Source organism: Zeus faber, assembly GCF_960531495.2.
Source record: "Zeus faber genome assembly, chromosome: 1".
Taxonomy (NCBI): domain Eukaryota; kingdom Metazoa; phylum Chordata; class Actinopteri; order Zeiformes; family Zeidae; genus Zeus; species Zeus faber.
The window spans coordinates 22102417-22123457 of record NC_137193.1 but is presented as its reverse complement, the minus strand read 5'-3'; the positions used below and the strand labels follow the sequence as shown (position 1 = coordinate 22123457).

At 42.3% G+C, this 21041-nt stretch overlaps 2 protein-coding genes across 2 annotated transcripts in view; one reads left to right on the top strand and one right to left on the bottom strand.

Annotated features, from left to right (window-relative positions):
* The window catches only part of necab1 (N-terminal EF-hand calcium binding protein 1), a 37842-nt gene extending 33655 nt beyond the window's left edge, over positions 1 to 4187 (bottom strand). The window contains exon 1 of the mRNA XM_080000184.1: positions 4067 to 4187. Within this exon, the coding sequence (XP_079856310.1) occupies positions 4067 to 4153 (87 nt within the window). The 5' untranslated portion in view covers positions 4154 to 4187. The remainder of the gene's footprint in view (positions 1 to 4066) is intronic.
* Positions 4188 to 7619: 3432 nt separating this feature from the next.
* Positions 7620 to 18535, top strand: tmem64 (transmembrane protein 64; the record flags this gene model as incomplete). Its single annotated transcript, XM_080017268.1, has 3 exons — positions 7620 to 8330; positions 16435 to 16590; positions 17981 to 18535. The coding sequence occupies 3 exons, from the start codon at positions 7620 to 7622 to the stop codon at positions 18170 to 18172; spliced, it is 1059 nt and encodes a 352-aa protein (XP_079873394.1). The 3' UTR covers positions 18173 to 18535.
* Between the last annotated feature and the right edge of the window lie 2506 nt (positions 18536 to 21041).

The window sequence follows — 21041 nt, the reverse complement described above, 5'->3', positions numbered from 1 at the left end:
TGTGAAAGTTCCATATTAGGGCCGGGCGATATATCGGTATAATATCAATATCAGGATATGAGACCACATATCATCTAGGTTTTTCCTTATGTCTCTACCTGCTTAGTCATACATAATATCCGCATTACCAATGATTGTTTCTCAAATGATTAATGTCTTTACAAGTTGAATAAAATGCATATGTGTATCTACTTACACAGGAATGGAAATATGTTGTTCATTCCCTATGCTTACCAGTGAATACTCAGCTTTAGTGGTAATGCTTTGTGTTTCTGTATGTATGTGTGAGTGCATGTGTGTGTGTGTGTGACCCCGTGTACGAATGCAAGTCTGCGGACACACATATCATTGATCACACCCCGGCTATAAATAATTTATTGTGTGTCCCAGTGTCCAGAAGAGATGAAAGCCAGGGCGGCAATGACCACATGAGCTTGAAAATGCACTCACATTTTGTTGTCTAATTTCAGTGATTTTGGAAGAGAGATGTGGTGAATTAACAATATTTTTGGAATAGCAAGTTTGGCCTTTTGTTGGGTCAGTCATTTGCGTAGTCGAAAAACTAAATTTACACTGAACACATCAAGTGCACCAAGTCAAGGACCCGAACAAAAAGCATCACAGATGACAACCTGCTTTCAACCAATTCCCCCCTGAGTAGATGATGGCAATTCCCGTACCCTGCCACAGTCTCATCAATGCATCAATGAAGTGTTTGATCTGTCAAGGCTGCAGGGCTGGAAATGGCAAGTATAAGTGTGGATATTCATTCAGTTCTTTTTGAACACGCTGAAATGTGGTGAGAATTCTGTGGTGAATTCTCTTCATGTGTAAATAAATAAATTGATAAAAACCTTGTGAGTCTGACCTCCTTTTTTGCATTTTCCTACTGGGCTATCTTGGGGGACAGAGCACACATGCATGGTTAAAGCATCTAGAGCAGCAAGTGGCGCACACCAAGGCTGGAGAGAGCATGCACCACATTCTCCTGGCCCGATGGCAAATGCACGGTCCACGAGCTGGTGGTTGGAAACCTCAGCAGTAGAAGACATTCCGTGAGTGATGGTGGAGTTTATTTGCCACTTTCATCGCCACATCTGTCGAATTGCTGGACATTCCGGTCAAAGGCACGCGTTCCCTTGTACACGCAGTGAAACGCCGGAGGAGAGGGAAATGTTCCGGTGCATCGTGCGTCTCCGTCCATGCGGACTTGGCACACCGTTACGGGAATACTTCTCTTTAATGTACATTCACTGTGCAAGAAACTGGATTAACTTATATTGAACTTAATTGCTCATCACATGTGAATTGATTCTCTAACGTTAGCCAAAACATTTGTTTATTTATTAATTATGTATTTTTAAAAATAAATACACAATTGAATGGCGATTTCAGCATTCGAATAGTGGGGTTTTTTTTTCAGTATGAGCACCCGATACCGATATTGGATCGGATCGGTACCATCTCTAGTTCTTGAGGGACATCTTTTCTCCTACCTCAGGCCGGCACAAAAGGTACATTCCGTGACGTAAGTCCACGGTGACTGCCATACTTAAAAATCTCTGTAAAACATTAATAACAATAATAATATGATAGACTCATGAATTGTGTGTATTAGGGCCTCTCTCTCTGTTTTCACTGCATTTACAACAAAATACTTGTACAGCGATAAATTTGTGAAATAGTTGGGAATTGTATAATTATGTAAATTCAGAGATTTGTAATTGCTCTTGATACAAAATGACGGTGTGTTTAACAGAAACTAGGAAAAATGTAATACGTACCTAAAACGACAAAACTGGACCCCGTGTATTGCTGCCTGCAGCTATATTTAGGGGTCCAGCCCCGAAGGGAGCCCTATTGCTTTTATTAATGAAAAACTGACGTCAGTAGTCTGTGGATCTCCTGGATCCGCCGTTCTCACAGACAAGATGAATAAAATGTGCTTTCAGGGCAGTACCGCACATACCGTAGTACAAGTTTGATCCATATCGGTCCATTATAGGCGATTATGGCGCCGCCCCATGCGGCCGCCTGCGCGGGCACCTTGTGTGGATTACACACATTTTAGTATTTTTAGTGTTTTTAGAGCTTATAGAGCTTATTGTGCGTAACGACTGGGTGCCATGACATTTCACTGTATATATGTATGACCGTATGTATATGTATGTGACGAATAATTGGAACTTTAACTTGAACTTATTGTGGAATAATTTAGTAAAAAAAAACTGTATATTTTATCAAAAACCCACAGACAAAATGAATAATCAGAATCAGCTTTATCAGCTTTTATAAGATGTGTATTTGGGGCAATTCCAACATGGCGTAATTTGAGTTTCATCCAGATCGGTTCAGTATTGTGGATGGAGTTTTTTTCTTGCAAAAAAACCTGCAGGTGTAATGTAACCAACCTTTTTGTTTGGACGTCATTGATATATTGCCTTAAGAAGACTGAATTCATGTGAAGAAGTCATATTTTGATTCTAAGTTTGTACATTTGATTTTATTTATTCATAGGTTTATAAAAAACATTACTATTGTGAAGGCAGTTTCCTGTTGATTTACAAAGTGGCATAAAAATGATGTTCCCAAAATGGATTAATAATTGTGGTAAACAAGCGTGATCACAATATTGACTAAAATAATCGGGATTATCATTTCAGCCCCCACCCACACACAGCCGCAACCATCGCCCGGTCGTAGAATTACACTGTTACCAGGCCGGAACAAATGAACTTCTGCAGTCACAAAACACACCGGAACAGAGAGACACAGCACCCCCGTCCATTGAACTTTAGCGAAGGGCCGACTAGCCTGGAACCTGCGTATTGCTGCCTGCAGCGATATTCATTAATGTTATTTTAACGTTAAATTAACATATTTTATATGGTGCATTATTTTAGGGGTTAAGTGTGCAAAAAAATGTTTTGGGGGGGGGGGGCATTGTTAATTCTGGAGGACAATCTGTTACAGTAGATGATTAAGAAGTGTCCTTTGATTTAGATGTACAAAGTCCTACATAACAGTGAGGAGCTTCTGTCCGAACCAGTTATGGCTAATGAGAGTTCATGAAATTACAATGGGAAAAATCCATAGCTTTGAGGCTGCCAAACTAAAGGTTGACCTTGTCAAATGAATGTGGAAAACCGTATTTGAGCTACGGCTGGCCCCAAAAACAGACACATCATGACACGTCCATGCAACCCCCCTCACACGCACACATGCACACACACGCACACACACACACACACACACACACACACACACACACACACACACAGGGCTGGGTCAGGGTCTAGCACTTGCACAAGGCTGAAAGAGGCTTCTACAGTTATAGACAAACACATGATGGTCTTTGCACATAAAGCCAGAGGTTTTTTTGGGTAACCGTGGCTGGCAGAGACTGTTTTGTTAGCGTTGAGGTTGTGCCAGCACAGAACACAGGACTAAAGCGATGCACCAAAACGTCGAAAGCACTCAAAGAGAACTTGCAGATGACGCAGCCGCAAATGTTTGTCTTTTCCAAACACGATCCAAACAAAACAACACGTTGGCAAACACACACTCGCTTGTGTGTTGTGCATAGTACAGACACTTCGTGTTTCATTCTTTACAGAACAAAGTCGATGTCTACTCATAGAAGGTGGAGAAACAAACAAACAAACAAAAAACACCTCACACACCTTCACGCATTCCTTCTGTGTCCACGGTCTGTTAGGACTCTGGTTAGGATTCTAATTTCACACGACACTCTAGATTACGAAAGGGAACCAAGCAAACAAGAATACAAACTATAACCGCTTTCTAGGGAGACACCAGCTCAATTTCGGACAGGCCAGGTCAGTCATTTCTTTCCAAAGTTATTGCCTTGGTATTACCTCCATTGTGGATGTTCGTTTTTTTTGTGCTTTGCAGTTATTTGTTGCGTTATTGTTCTTGTTTTTGCGATGCAAAGTAAGATGGGAATTACCTTTAGTTTGCTGTTTTTTGAGCGCCGGTTTGAAAAGACTTACAATATATGTGGTATACAAATACCACAGACAAGAATGCAGTTGGGTGTACTTACATCAATAAAGATTGACATTCCCTTTTTTAGCTCAACCGAAGTGCTGGCTTCCTCTGAAATTGGCCGTGGCTCCTCGGTACAATCCATTTCCCCCGAAAGGTTTCCCGAGTTACGGACTTGCAAAACGATGGAACGGCCCAGTGCGGCTTTCTCAACCCTACTCCTCGCCGGTGTTCAATCCGACTGACTCTCCTCCCCGTGCTCTCGCTGGAGTGACGCTGACGCCGAAGCTGCCCGAGCTGCGAGCGCGTCTCGGGCGTCGCAAATCGGCACTTACTATTATGACTTACTGCTGCTGTTATTATGACTGTTCGCTGCGGGTGCCGTGGTTTTTATAGCACGTTATACAATTTTAAATCGCTGCGCCACCCCACTTTTTTTTATGTGAGTAAAAGAAAAAAAACAACAACAACGACAAATCAGCCCATACGTAAACAGGTCCCTTGAGATTGAAATCTATTTTACGGGGGAGACCTGGCCACGATATCACACCAAGTTTCGAAGGCACAAATGAACAAATGGATGAAAAACCCCAGTGCCGTCGAGCGCCTCTTTTCACTGCCTTTTGTCAGCAGCCTAAACACGCCCAGGGGATGCCAGTCGGGATTGAAAAGTTAACAATTGTGTAGATACGCTCGGCCACATCCAGATACCAAGCTCGGCAGATCGACGATCTGACTGTAACTTGGATGGGGAAATACCTTCACCTTGTAGGAGGTGGGTGATGTTTAAGCTGTTCTACAGTTCCACCTGGTGGAGATTTGCCAAAACACACAGACGTCACCGTCTACAACGTGGAAACAAACGAAAACAACACAAGAGTGGCCTGATATGAAATGTGCCTGAAGAGCCGGCCAGACGTTTGATTTTTAATGAATTTGACATGACATCGGAGATCATCGTAGCTATATGTGTACTTGTGAGAAAATGTTTGAAATTACATAACATGTAATTTTTACATCAATTTCTCATCGCACAGAAAATGACCATGGGGAGAATCCGTTCGGCATAGCATTCAGTATTTAGCGGTTGATACGTTATTCCCTTTTCAATCCACAAAAAAAAAAAAGTGTTTCCACGTGCCAAATAATCTCTTGAACTTCAACCTGAAAGATATTTCCTGTTAGGGCTATTTACCAAAGGCTTTATTAATTGCTGGGTCTAAACATGCAACCTTATCCATGGCAGATATAGTGTGTTTATTTATTTGTTTATTTATCATCCCTTCATATTATATACACGGGGCTTGTTTTTCTTCATTCTTGCTCCTAGTCCAGACCCTGACGAGCTGCAACCTTATCCATGGCAAATATAGTGTGTTTTTTATTTGTTTATTTATCATCCCTTCATATTATAGACACGGGGCTTGTTTTTCTTCATTCCTGCTCCTAGTCCAGACCCTGACGAGCTGCAACCTTATCCATGGCAAATATAGTGTGTTTTTTATTTGTTTATTTATCATCCCTTCATATTCATAGTCACGGGGCTTGTTTTTCCTCATTCCTACGCTCCTAGTCCAGTCCCTGACGAGCTGCGATCAGATGCGTGATCCGCGTTGCGCACACTTTGATTCATGACCCGGGGGTTAAGCGAGACTGCCTCCGCGGTCGGGAATCACCCAATCACCCTCGCTCAGTTAATCCCCGCCTCACAAACGGTTAATAATTCCTGGGGACAGAGTGAAAGTCCAAAGCGCCAAACAGACAAGTCGCCCGGCTCGATCCGCATCGCTCTTCGCGTTCCGACTAAATTGGCTCCTGCGAGAACTCCACCCCGCCACTCGGCGCCAAACAGACCCTCCCGACTCTCGTCCGTCCGTTCGCCGGAGGTCTTCCCCGGATCGCCGTGCACCACGTCAGCCGGATAAAGGGAACGACGGGGCGAGCGGCCCTCCGCGACGGCCGCTCCTCCGGCGGCGCCCGCCAAGAACGCGACGACGAAGCCTCGGTCGCCGTCGCCTTGGCGGCACGACGGCGCGCTCTCGCGATGCGGTCCGAAAGGCTGCTGATTGGACGGTAGCTGTCCGCGGTCACGTGGGCGGGCGGATTTGGCGTCGGGCTACACGAGCGGCGGCTGCTGGCGTGAGCGGCGGCGGCGAAACGACCCACAACCGGTCGCCAAAAAACAAACAAACAAACAAAAAAAAGAGACAAACAAGCCTCCCGTCCTCCGACTCCTGCGGGGTGGTTGTCGCTGGATGACGGATTCGGAGGCTCCCCAAGATGGCAACGACGGCTTTTATCCGCGCAGCGCGCTAGCCGAACGGACGCGAGGAAGTTAGCCGCGCGGAGACGCATGCTAGTCGGTGAGCTGGATGGGAGGTGGGTCCTAAAAGTTAAGGAGCCGGGAGCAGTTCCGCTCCCGTGCCCTCTCGGGTACAACGCGCGGCGCTGTGGCCTTTCTCGCCGTCGCCTGCCTCCAAGTTCGTCCTTCTCCGGTTCGTTGACAGCTTGCCGTCTATCGGCTCGACGCGACAGGCAGCCGAGGCTTAGCAATGACAACCGTGCCCATGACCTGTACTGCGGGCAGGAGGGATAGACTTCCCATCGGGAAGTCGCGCTGTTTACCCTAGCGCACATTGAAACGGTAGCCAATAAGAAATGATGAGAATAAAGTAACGAGGAAAAAAATGTCAATATGCAATAAACCCAAAATTGAAAATTTGGGGAATATACAATGAACGTGAAGAATAACAACATACCTCGGTATCAACAATCCGTGCGCTGTCAAATATAGGAAATTGTGCGAGTTTGCATACATAGATGAAATATTTGTACATATACTGTGTATTGGAATGAAAGTTTATTCGTAAGTCACTCAGCTGGGATGTTGCCCATGTAGTTTTCCAAAGAAAAATATTGTTAAAAATATCTAAAAATCAATACTATACTATTAGTTACAATGCTACCGCTATACAATTACAATACTACTCGATAAAAATAAATTACTATAATTGGTAAATTACTACAATCACGATTGAAAGGGTTTATCCCTGACGTTCATTCGGCCTCACTGTTTCAAAGCATTGGGGTCATTGTCCTGAAGCCATCTGTTCTTCAAAAATACTTTAAGTTGCCTGTGTTAAAGCTGAGCAAAGAAATTGACCTTTCAGGCACAAAAGACACCTATGTCTAATCGGAAGGGCAGTCACATTTTTTTCAGTTGACAGTTAACGGTTGATTGGTCTTTTGTTCATTTTATGCCACCTAGTATAAGTCTACAAACATGCGCTAATATACATCAGCCTCATGAAGACAAGACATTTATTTACATTGACCATTGGAACATAAAAATTCAGTATGACAATTAATGCATCATTTGCTTCAAATTGGCTTAACATTGGGCTTTAAATTCCCCTTGTATTTGGAGGGAACATATGATTGTGGAGGATTTCACAGAAAGATCGTAAGCTCAAATAATTGTAATCAGACCAGTAATAATTGTGATGAGTCTGGTAATAGGAGACCTTTAAAAAATCACAGCTTTCTTCAATTCTTTAGGTCGTCTGGATTGAGTCTCACTGGCCCGTTACCCGCATTTTTTGGGGGGCGCCATGTGGATGCCTGGGTCCACGAACCTACAGCTCATCGCTAAACTCCTGAAACATGCGGCGGGTAAGGCTCAGATCCAGCTCAACCGCTGGCTGCAGCGGACCACCACGGAAGAGTGCGATAAGATCGACATCATGATATGCAGCGCCTTCGACGAGAGGAACACCGGCCTCGGGAAGCTGGACGGGGACTCTGAGGTTCTGAGCGACTTGGGGGGGGTTTCCTTCACTGGAGGCGGTGAGTTCCGCCACCCGTGCTGCATCACCACCTGCTGCTTCAAGAGCGCCCTGCTAGCCTGCATCCTGACGGCCGTGTGCTTCTCCTCCGTGGCCCTGGTCCGCCAGTACCTCAAGGACCTGCTGCTCTGGGTGGAGAGCTTGGACAGTGTCGTGGGAGCACTGCTGTTCATAGTCGGATTGATCATCGTGTCCTTCCCCTGCGGCTGGGGGTACATTGTCCTCAACGTGGCAGCGGGATACCTCTACGGCTTTGTGCTGGGCATGGGACTCGTCATGGTGGGGGTGTTGATAGGGACTTTCGTCGCGCACCAAGTGTGCAAGAGGCTCTTGACTGACTGGGTGCTGAACAAGATTGGAAACAGTGAACAGCTGAGCGCTGTTATAAGAGTGGTGGAGGGAGGGAGTGGACTCAAAGTTGTGGCCTTAGCGAGACTTACACCCATACCCTTTGGGCTCCAAAATGCAGTTTTCTCGGTGAGTATGAACATTCCAGTCCGTCTGTATAAAGTGCTTGTCGTCATTGTGTTTTTGGCCATGTCTTACAGAGGTTGACAGTCCTTGCTGACATCTCGGCCTGTGATGAAGTGCCCCATTGGGCTTTCATTTAATAAGAGGTTTTTCCTTTCTTTTTCAGAATATGTGTGTATTTCCAGTGTATGCTTATAACAAAACATATTGCCCAACCCTAATCCAGTACATAACACTCCAGAGGGTCCCACTAAAGCCTCTTTCACACATAATTCCCGGTAAATTACTGGGATGACCTGTCCAGTACCGCTAGTTAGTTTCAGTATTCATACATGCAGCTACATTCTGGACCATTCCGTTCCGCGCCTTTTCCCACATGCCATGATAAGATAGAATAGATGGGGCAAGGGACAGTCCAGCAGAAGTCACCCGGTGCACTCGCCGCAGAGCGTTAGACGGAGCAGTGCACGGACAAAGCTCGTTCACTTGCGTGCACAAAGAGGTTGTATGTGGATGTTTCCACCCAACATTATAATTAAAATACTACACTACTACTACTACTACTTTCTGCATTTCTGAAACACTCAACAAGAATTTTTAGACAGTCATTTGCAAAAAATCTGCAATTTGAATTGGCCATGAAAAGTAAGGATCTCTAATTTTCAACAAGTTTGTGTGACAAGTTCGGTTTTTTCATGATCTGCTTGAATCAGAAACAGCAGAGTCTTCCCAGAAATGATACTCGTCGCGAGTAAAATTTACGGAACAGCTTTTACATAACACCAACACCGGCTTCTGTTCCCACATTACATCAATATGGAACATTGCTATTGGATTTAAGACTTTCAGTGCAAGTGAGAAAGGGGCTTAGATTTCATGATTTGTTAAAAATTTCACTTGGGCTTGGTAAGTCCAATTTCAAAACTAATTGCAATTGAAAGTCCATATTTTACCTATGTTTTAAGACACCAAGTTATCTTATGTGGTTGTATGTTGTTTATTAATGTTCACATGCTTTTTTTGCTCAACCTGTGTCAAGTTAATGGTTCGAAAGTTTTTAGGTTTTTGTTTTGTTTTGTCTTAACTTGTGGACTTGTACACTCATAACTATTTCTGTTCCCAACAGTACTCAGTGGAATTCTGGTCAGGTACTAGGGTCTAAAATCAAAGCTAAATCAGTTCCCAATATAAATAAACTTCTATTAACAAGATCAGGATATTTGTCACACCTGCCCTCAGGTCTCTGACCTTCATAAATTGCGTTAATAATTTTGGAGAGTGTTTTCCCCTCTCAATCAACCCATTGATATCTGTAAATAGTGAAACCCTGAAGCAATGTGCTACTCTGTGTTTTAGTCTACGAGCTGGAAGGTTATAAGGACAGGACGCACTCGAGGAGGAGGCACTCGAGTTCAAATTGAATGATTAATGAAGGAGTGCAACCTGAGGGAGAGCTGTCATTATTAGTTGTATAGAGTGACGAGTGGAGCAAAAGATGCTGCACAAAGTATGTGACTGAAATATTTTGATTTTCTTCCCTTGAATATCATCTATATCTGATATTGAACACAGCATTGGTTAGATGGCGAAAGAATGCTGATATAATTCACAAGTGAATTTAGACGGTATATATACACACTAATAAACTGAGAGCTGCTTCATTTTAATCTCTAATTTCATAGCCGTCTGCAATGATTAACTAACACATGAAGAGGGAACTAAATCTTTAAAGTTATTGCCTCATCCACAACAGAAGATTGTTTTTCAGTTGGTTACCAACAATAGGGAACAGTGTTTTAGTAGTTTGTTATTCGATAGTATAATGTATTTCTTGCCTTGCAACGTATGTCTGATTGTTTTAACTGGGCTTTATTTTTCGTTGGTACAAATGTTGCACACTATGCAACATTATAGAGTATACTTTCCTATAGAGAGGGGCCGGACACAGAGGAGATAACTTGTGCTAGATGATGTGCTCACTTGTGGAGATGTTCTATGTGCTAGAAAATTATTCAGTGAAGATTGCACTGATTTGAGCTTAATCATTTCTATATAGATGGAGAATATAGCTTAATTTCAGTAGAATGTATCCTCTCTTTTTGCAAATGGGAAACTCGTTATATGCAACTTTTATATTATCATACCAACTGGTTTATTAGAATTTTAGGAGCATTCTGAATTGTTATAATTTCCTCCTTCCTTACGAGGTATTGCTAATCTTGGTCTCTTTAGTCTCTTTGTGTTTTTTCTTTTGTTGCTTTAGTCGAGTAGAGCGTGTACAATCTCATTGTAGGGATTGATGAGCTAACCCACTCAGCGTATCGAGCTTTTGTCTGCCGTGTTTGGGCTGCCTCTTACTTAGGTGTGGATTGATAGTTAAACATCGCTTCATCATTGTTCCATGATGGCATTGCCATTTCACGACAGACTGACTTCACTAGATATACTGTAGGCTTTATTTAGACCTGGTTATTGGCTTGTAACACATGGTTTAGTGATGATTATTAACAACATGATAATTACCTTTCAGTTTAATTCACATGCAACACCTGAGTCAATGGATACAGGTTTAGCTTATAGTGGTAAAATTATTTTCTCTCAACACTAACATCATGGAGGAAGTATTCAACATAAATGAGCGTACTGTTGCTAATAGATTGGCATCTGGGAGTTATTTCGTATTAGTGACAATCCGCCTCAGACTAAGGCCCTTTCTCAATCTGCGTTCTTGTCTGTACTTGTGTTCTTGTTGACTTGAGAAACATCATCAGTCGCAGCCCAAGTACTGTTCCAATTCAAAGTACGCATCAAGCCAAGTCCAGTCCAAATGCCCGCATGTGGACCTGCTCCGCCCATTTTATGGAGGATGCATCGGTGGTGACTTGTGTGGACTTGGGACAGCCAAGTATCCCAGAATGCATTTTGCACTAAGCGGTGGTAATGGTATTGGTCCCCGGGAGTCTGTACTCCCGAGTCGAACTTGCCAAGTCTGAACTACCAAGTCCGCAAGTCCGGACTTGGCCTACTTCGTATTGAGAAACGGCCTAAGACTCAGTGAATACTCTCAGAAGGACTGCCCCCCTGAAAGTCAACTATCGAATTATCAGTTGGAAACCTGTCAGTCGACTGAGATTCTTCAAGTCCAGCAGTTGTTTTCTTTTTTTTTTTCCGTCAGTGTGCAGGATAAAACAAATAGAAGCTTACAAAAATGCATAGGAATAACATTTCAATGAGGAATTATAAATAACGGGAATCATAAATATATTTTGATATATCTGGAAACGGAAGTAAACACATCTCTCCGTGTGCCTCGATTGCCGTGTCCCGTTCCTCCAAATAAAATAACTAAAACCAGTGTGGTGAGGGCTCGCACCACTCGTAGGGATGGGTATCGTTTAGATTTTAACGGTACCACTACTCTTACCAATACTGCTTATCGATCTGGTACTTTAGCAGTACTACAATCAGTTATTATTCTTTTTTTTTTTCAGAGAACAATGAAAACAAATTAAGAGCAGAATTAACACGACATTATTTCCTGCGCATTACGCATGAAGAGGGTCCTCGTCTCCTCGCGCATGTGTGCCAGGCAGAGGGAGCCGGCCCCGCCCCCCTCGCACATATCTCCATTTCGGCGATGGAGCGGGAGAGATGTCTCTTCTGATATAAGCGAAAATGCTTCTTAGTCTGTTTTACTCTTATTGCAGGTTCGAAACCGGTTATATAGCCTAAATAAATAGAAAATCCATTTTCTTATATTCTCCAATACTGTTAACAGTACCGGTAACATCGGAGCTTATCGATACTGCGGTCTTACCTTTAGCCCTGAGGCCCGTTTAATACCGGGTGAGTTGGTTGGTACCCAACGCTAGGCATGAGTAATCGCTCATGCTTCCTCTGCCCCCGCTGAATAGTCGAATATTCGCATTGAACAGCCAATCAAAATCAAATCAAATTTGATCAAAATTCTGAGAAGGGTACAACCCTAACTCTCAGTGAAAATATTTACATGTACACTTGCTCATTTTTCCTGCTTCCAATACATCAACTTCTAGAACTGACTGTTCACTTGCTGCGCAATATGTCCCACCTCTTGACAGGTCCCATTGGAATGAGATGAGCAATGTTATTCACTTCACCTGTCAGTGGTTTTAATGTTGTGCCTGTTTGGTGAATGTGTCCAGTTCGTTTTACTTACGGATTATTATATATATTTTGTTTTTACAAATATAGTGTTATGTCTTCTAGAGATTACAAATTGTCAACAGTCTACCAAGTATGTTGGTTTTTCCAAGAGTATAAATATTTCCACAAAACAAAAAAATATTTCTACAAAACAGCCAGAAGCCAGATTTGTTGAGACCAACAATGTCTTTAGCAATACCCATTATCTGTATTTTCCAGTTATAACTTGTGTTGTGAACAGTGGTGGGTATCAATATTTGATACTTTTATGGTACCAAAAGCATTTGATACCTGATTCCGAGGCATAAATGATTAATCCATTCAGCGTCAGTGAGTTGAAATACAACATTCACAGTTTCACAGTGATTAAAAAGACCATGTTCTAATGCCAAACAAGTACCCACTACCACTAACATCTTGTAAATATTGTTGTGGTGACTTGGGTGGTGGCTAAAACATGTTACTATCTTTCAACAATGTTGGCTATTGTCTAAATAAAGAATATAAACAATTTTCCTTTGACAGCACCAGTCCTTCTACAGATGTCCTTTTGGTAAAATCTTGTTTAGACATACATCGATTTGTACCCTCTCAACATTTACTCCAAAAAACACCAATTTGTCCCTCCTGTAAGACGTGACAACAAGGGTTGAGAAAATTGTACTTTTTAATGGTAGGTTCTGTCATATGCGGTACTCACACTGACAAAGGTTTCAGTCAAAGCTTCCCATCTCTCAGTAAATAACAATAACTAACAATTTGCCGTCTGAATGAGGCGTCACAGTAAATCTGTCATGCAGCTGTCTTCTGGTAAGAGATTTTTATTTATTTTTTGAAGCTGGTTTTAGCTGGCGGATTTTCAAGCAGGAAAGGGTTTTTTTTTTAATGTTTCTGGTATCAATCTAAGTATTATTGCTGTTATGATTTTTCTTTCTAAACAAAAGCACACGCTGTTACGGGTTTATCTGTTCAAAGTCTTGTCTGTGCTAGATATACATTTTTTCGATGGAGTTGCACGAGCAGAGCAGATGGCTCTTTTTTGCGTGACTGAGTTGAATATCCTTTCTTTTGACATTGGTCCACACTCAAAGCTCCATGAAGGCAGCTTGGATGTAGCTTTCTGCCAAAGGTTAGGATGTTTACCACCTATAACAAGGTCAGCTGGGCTGTGTGGGTGAAGTTGTAGTAGTCGTTGATCCTTGCAAATGATGATCCAGTATTTCATTCTGCGCCTCTGGAATCGAGGTGTCACGGCAAATGAGCCACGTCCTTATGCTAGGTTTCAAAGCAGTTAATCAACTTGGCAGGATCTCGGGAGCATATCGCCTTTCTTGTACAGCGACAGACTTGGAATATGCTCTCTGTCTGAAAAACAAAACAAAACCTTACCTCAAGAAGGGCTATTGTGTAAAAAAAAAATCGAAAATAAACCGTTTCAGAGTTCTGTTCTGTCCCAAAAGTTTAAAAATGGTGTTTGTGTGTGTTGTAGTGGCAAGAAAAAGCATGTAATTGAAGTAACAATTTGTCATGAATACTAAAGCTATTTTCAGATGCACTGATTTGAGTGTGGTGTGCTTGAGTTTTATCCCCTCAGACTTCTACTCTCTTGTAAATGGGATTTTGTTTTGAATCATTGTGTAGTTTCGGTTTTTGGTGAGCCAATCTGTTTAACATGAGGAAGATTTAACGACTGTGTCCGGACCCAGAGGTTGAGCTGGCATTCCTTGCCGTAAAAAAAAAAAAACAACCCAAAACAAATTAGGTCACATACTCCTAACAGAAAAAGACGAGTGTGAAGCTCCTTTGTTCCGACGGGAGAAGTGAGTGTCAGAGAGTAGCCGGCACCGGGCCCTGCCAGAAGCAGGCTAATAAGCTGCCTCCCCCTATGCTCAGTTCCAGATCCAAAGGGGGGTTCAAACCCAGCTCAGCTCCTCATAGACATCAGCAATTCATCATTACTGGAGGCTTATTCTTCTTCCCAGTTGATATTGTGTCTTTGTAATCTTCCCCTGACTCGTGAAGGGAAGAACCCCGACTAAAGGCGAGCATGAGGCTCTACAGGCGTTCACCGAGGTGCTTTAGTGGGTCGGGGTGGAATAAATGCTGTCTGGTCTGCCCTTGGTAAGCACTTTCTGTGGACAGGGCTACATTTCAAAGTGCCCCCTCTTCTTTCTGCTGAAGTGGATGCTGCATTATAGCAGGTAACCTGAAACGACACACAGACTGCCACATTTAGCAAAACAATCGAGCGGCTTGGCGAAATGAAAATCTTTGCGGTGGTTTTAAGGATGGGTTTGACATATTCAGGTTCCCACTGTATCTCATTGCAGTATTATTATTAGGCTGCTGGTCGGTCTGGCTTGGTCAGTTTGTTTCCAAGGATAATGAGGTGGGGAATAGATGGTAATTCATCACGTGAATAATTGGACCCCTTCATCCAGAGCTAAAGATATTTGTGCTGTGGTAAATTAAGACTTTTAGTTCATTCTCATGTAAAACAAAACACAGTATCTAGTGGGATTGCTAACACAGCAGATAAACAAGACCAAACCTAGAAATATATTTATATCATGACTGATATTTTGAGTGCTGCAAATGCTTTTCTTGGTTGCTGAAACTGGCTGTGCATCGCCCCATTCTCTCATTCTGGACGTGCCAGTTAGTAAAAACTGAGAAAGTTTAAAGTTGAAATTCACCGGCCAGATATAAAAATACCATGGGCTCCTCCGGCCCTACCCAGTCCCACTCTACCCAAGCCCAAATGGCCTGCTGAAGTCATATACAAGACAGCTCTAAAGAGCTGACCACAGACTTCTTGGCTGGGAAAAGATTCAAAATGCATTCGCTATTTCCCGCTCAGGGAGGATGACTGGGAGAAGTGGAGGAAATGTAATTTCCTCTTCTTCTTCGGGGCTCACTGAAGCGCTCTGCGGGCTGTGTGAAAGAGAAACCGCAGAACAATGTCTGGCGAAATGGAATCACGGGCTTTCTAGCTGGTTCGCACATGGTGTGGACGCAGCTGAACTGAGCCTCAGTACCTCTGCCGGATAGTGGAAATGTGCTAGGCTGAAAACACGCAAGCTATTATTGAACTGCTGATTTAATTAGCTTGATTGTAGTTTATAACATCACATTTTCTATTAACTGTCACTTGACTTGAGCCGGCCGTTGTGTGGTTGAGCGATTAGCTGAGATAGCTGTAGTGTTATCTTTGAGTGGAGACTTTTAAGATGAGCTGTAGCATGAATGTTTGCCAACCTTGATAAGGTCCTGGCAAACACACCGGCTCACAGCAACTAGCGCAGCCCTGGAGACGCTGCTATCAATCATAATGCATCCAGAGCCAAGGTCACGTCCACGCAAACACTGCTTATGTCATCACTTTGGTGATCAAGGGTGACACAGACACATGTTTCTATTTAGGTGCTTCTACTTGGAAATTTAACGGTATGACACAAGACACTGTGCTGGATGCATGACAGCACAGTGCTTCAGGGTAGTCAGAATGGCAAGTAATTCAAACTTGCAAATTTTTTATTTTATTTTTTTTACAAAACTCCAAATGTTTTCTCTGTAAAAGAAAATCTCACCACAATATTTGTGTAAGCGAGCTCATTAGGCTATTCCTCCACCTCTGAATAAATTGCTTTTAGTCTTTAATCCAAAAAAATCCAATGTTTGTAGACATAAGAAGATTTTTCAGAAGAGGTTTTTTTTCGTGTGTGTGTGCGTGGTGCGCTGGTGTCTGTTTTGGGGGCAAGCCATTCATTAAAGTATAAATCACAAATTCTAAAACTACTATTTTTCCACATTTTCACGTAGCGATTCTAGTGCAGTGCTGCCATGCAGGCTTCTATAAATTGCAAAATATAAAAAAAAAATACCACCTTTATCTTACTATTAATATTATTTTACATTTTTTAAGATAACAGATGTGTCCTTGCCAAACTACCTGGTGGCCTCCTCCGTGGGCCTCCTGCCCACCCAGCTCCTCAACTCGTACCTGGGAACCACGCTGCGCACCATGGAGGACGTCATCGCGGAGCAGAGCGTCAGCGGATACTTTATCTTCAGCCTGCAGGTGAGCAGAAAGAAACTGTTCAGTTCAATAACTATTGTCTGTTACGTGTGTCTTGTCTTTTGGAACAATACAACTTTAAGCTTATTTTTTGCCTTTTATTTTTGGTTCTACGGTAAGTGTTATTTGGTCTTTTTTTACCTGATTGGTGGAAACCTTCCATTAGATTCATTGGAACTCTAAATGGCCACTGGCTGTTTTCCTTTGTGGAAATCCGAGGGAAAATGGCAGGAGCGTTTGTATGGTGGCTGACCCCCAAGGTCATTTTTTCTTTTTCTTTACAGATTATGGAAGTGCAGGTTGTAAGCTTTCAAATGATGTGAAAATATTTGAATAAGATAATATCTTATTCAAATATTATCAAAGGTTATGCTTATTTGAATGTTGGTACACCTAAACTCCTCTAGCAGAGAAAAGGCCCCTTAAAGATCCTGAAACCTTTCATATTTCAGAGGCAGGTAATGGGTGGGAACATTAGCTGGTTAACTCCGCCCCCAACCCCTCGCCTGCTCGACTACCTGTCATCGGTGTTTTAAGTGTAAAAAATGAGTGATGTCTTCACGGAGAAGTGGAATTTCTTTCTTCTGGTGTTTATCTGTTGTTTCTTTTTATGACATTGTTGCGGAGGTGACGTCAGGTCTTCTTCTTTGTGTCCTCTGATACGGTGCAGTGCAACCTATTTATTTATTTTTTACCCTGCGAAGACCCGAATTAATAATGTTATTTAATCAAAACGGTTTGACATACTGACTTGACATCACACGGAATATGGGAAGATGATGTTGATCTGCATGCGTGCGTCAAAGGAACCGTAACATCGCCGTCCGTGCTGTTTTTCAGAGTTCAGCAATGGGTGAGTCACTCCAAAGCTCTGCTTTGAAAATAGGTTGACATGGAAAAAAAACAAAACAGAAAACTTGAGGAAATCATGAAAATCTCATTCATCCTACATCGAAAACAAGCATGTGTCTGTTGACAATGAGGCTGTGTTGTGTTTTGTTAATGGGAGGGGTTTCCACCGAAACTCTAGAACAAAGGCGAGTGAAACTAAAGATACAAATAGATAACCACGCCCCAGACCGAGACACAGAGACTAAAAAAAGCTTACTTTGGTGACATACTAAAGTATTTAGTGATCCTAAATCTCTGGTTTGTTATATTGAGTGGTTCCTCAACCTTTAAACTTTCGTAATATGGAGAAAAAAAAAAAAAAAAACCCAGACGATTTTGCCGAGTTTCACTTCTGTCATACAGCGACACTGAACAGCCAGCGGTCCTGAATTTTGGTTTGCAAATTCCCAAATTGCATTCAGAGTATCAAGAAAAACAATTTCCTCAGGACTTAATCGGGATCTGTTTTTATTCTTTACTCTCGCTTCCTTTCCTGCCGCAGATCGTCATCAGCATCGGCCTGATGTTCTACGTGGTGCACCGCGCTCAGGTGGAGCTCAATGCCGCCATCGCCGCGTGCCAAATGGAGCTGAAGTCATCCCACATGAACGGCAACTCCACCAACCACAGCGGCTTCACCTACTGCAGCAAGCGGGCGTCGGCGGGCGGAGGGAACTGTGTCAACGTCGTGTGACGGCGCTCGGCCGCAGGACTGATCACACCAGCACCACCAGCCATCCACCACGTCAAGGAGGAGGCCGCACCTCGCAGCTTGAACGTAAAAAGGGCAAAGTTTATCCACAACGAAATAATTCCAAGTGAATGTGTTTCGATTTTTGGGGTCTTTTACGTAAGGAATCCTCAACAGCACACATCAGTATGCAGACATTGTTCTCATGGGAATATATATTTTTTTTTTGTTGGTGAACTAATGGAGGGGACACTGCTGAAGGAAATGGTTTTGTGTTACATTATTACCCTCCCCCACACACACACCCCTTTATCTAAAATGGTATGGTCTGTTTGTCCAGCTCGGCTCAGGGCTGGGGTTGCCGAGCAAATGTCGGTGTTTGTCGATTCTCGGAGCGGAGTCGAGTACGGAACGAACTGATCGATTGTTTGTTAACACTTTGAATGTGCAACCAAGAGCTTTCTAGTGAACCAAGGAATCGCTTTTGTTTTTCCCCGTTGCAGTCTCAAAACCATGCAAGGATGACGACCTATGCACCTTTTCTGCAGACTACCCCTGCATACTCACCCCCCCCCCCCCCCCCCCCCCCCCCCCCCCCCCCCCGCAGCTTCCTCTCAGCGCCCCCTGCTGAGTCACACTATAATAAGGGCAGTTCATTATTTTGACAGATTCCGCTGTTATTCCACTTTTTTAATGTGAATAAAATGTGTGTGTGTACGTGTGCGAGGCGAGGACCATTTAGCGTCACCTGCCTGACTCTGCTGCCTAAAAACCCGCATCAGATGAATCGGCCCTGTCTGCCTGGGATCGTTTTAGAGCTGCTGTAGTTTTGACAGGAACAGATGGATAGAGGAGCGGAATTCACAGCAGGAAAATCTGTGGATGTCCTGCCGGGACAGCTGAAGTGCGTCATGGTCCACTCCTGGGTGGAACTTCTGTGCCCCACACTACACAAATCAAGATATAGGCCTTTTTCAAAGGGATGTTTATTTGAGATGGGTTGGATGGATTGTTTTTTTTATTTTTTGGGGTTAATTATGAGTTATTTGGTAGTTCTAGCCGAAGCTAGGGAGTTTTATCATTGACCTTTCTGTGCAATATAACTGAACATGCGCCATGAATGTCATATTTCAACACATAAACCAAAATGAGAGACCCTGCACACTACAATATCTCACTAGCCTGAATCTGGTTTTGCTAACAATTTTATTTTTATTTTTTTGTTTTTTGTTTTTTATTACTGACTTCAGAAATTCTTACGCCAGATGAGATGACTAAGCTGTTTTCTGTGCCATAATAAGGTAAAGCGTATCAGATGCCATGATATATTCCCTTCCTGAGCGAAGGGTGTATGTGACGTATTGTTTGTTTTACTAATGTATACTTTATATTGAAGGAAATAATTGATTCATTTATATGTGAAGGTTTGTTTTTTAGCTCCTAACCACACAACAGTGAACATCTCAGTTTGTTTTGCACAACCCACTACCATAGTAAAAACAATAGTTTCATATTGTGAGATGGTGAGAAGTTTTACGCCAGACAGTTAAAATTCCTAGATGGTATATCTCAAAGCTGACAATCAAACACAAAATGGAAACTTATTGATGAATGTGATAATACTTTTATTTTTTATTACGTATATTATTGTGATGCTGCTCTTCAGGCAAAGTCTGATTGAGGAATTATAAGGGCTCCTACATGAAATATGTCTCCATGTCCCTGTTTATAGTTCACACAAGACTGTGTTGCTGGCTGGCTCAAATTTCCTTTTTCTTCATTTTATTTAAAGCAGGCATCAAAATGAACAAGCAAAACAAATGACATTCCATTCTGTCAAGTCTGTTGAAAGGCTGTAGAATTGTGCGAATATCAGAACGAAACTTCTACTTGCTGGTTGAAAGGCCCCAATCCTATCGCAATTTAGCAATAATTTCTGAATATTACGAGCAAGAAGAGACAGCCAATAGAATCGTTGTCGTTTATTAGAACTGCTCTTCACTTTCAGTGTTAATCAATAATCAATTGGGGAAAATCTGCCCGATTCCAAAAGACAAACATTCACAGGCTTGCTCTTCGATGTTCTACATGCCTTTTACCTCCCGCTGCCTCTCTGACAGACATTTCTGCAATGCCTGTGATGCGATGAAGAAAGGAGCAAAGCAGCTTTACACCTTGTTTTGAAAGGTGATTTGTAGACGTTCGGCGTTTCAGCAAATAGCTCCTAGTTGATGAAAGTAGTCTTTCTTAAACCAATTCCACAATGTCTTTGTTAAACCAGTAGCTCAGTTGTCCTGTGGAAGTTAAGGTTTCGTGATGCCCCATTCAGTGCCTACTGCAGATTTTCAATAAGAACAGAAGGATTGAATTCCAACAAATCTTTAAAAAAAAACTAGGATTCTTATACTTAAGAAATGTATATAAATATAATTGAATATACTGTCTATATATTGAATTTATGATTTCACATGATATATCATTTTAATATAATATAAATATATATACATATATATGTATGTGTATATATATTTATGTGTATGTATATATACGTATGTGTATATAATATATATACATGTGTGCACATATATGTGTGTGTGTGTGTGTGTGTGTGTGTGTATATATGTATATGTGTGTATATATGTATATATATGTATATATGTACGTGTGTGCACACCTTTCCAAACAATGTGTCAATCTCCTAGTTGGTCTGTTTGCAAAAAGAGTGGAACAAAGGATGTTTAACGCAAAAACAAATATGAGATCGCGGACATGCTTCATCTCCATATTTTTCATGATCCTATTTTGGTTTGTGAATCTAGAGGATGTGGCAAATTTTAAAATAACTGGAGCAGTTTTACACTAAAGTTGTTTC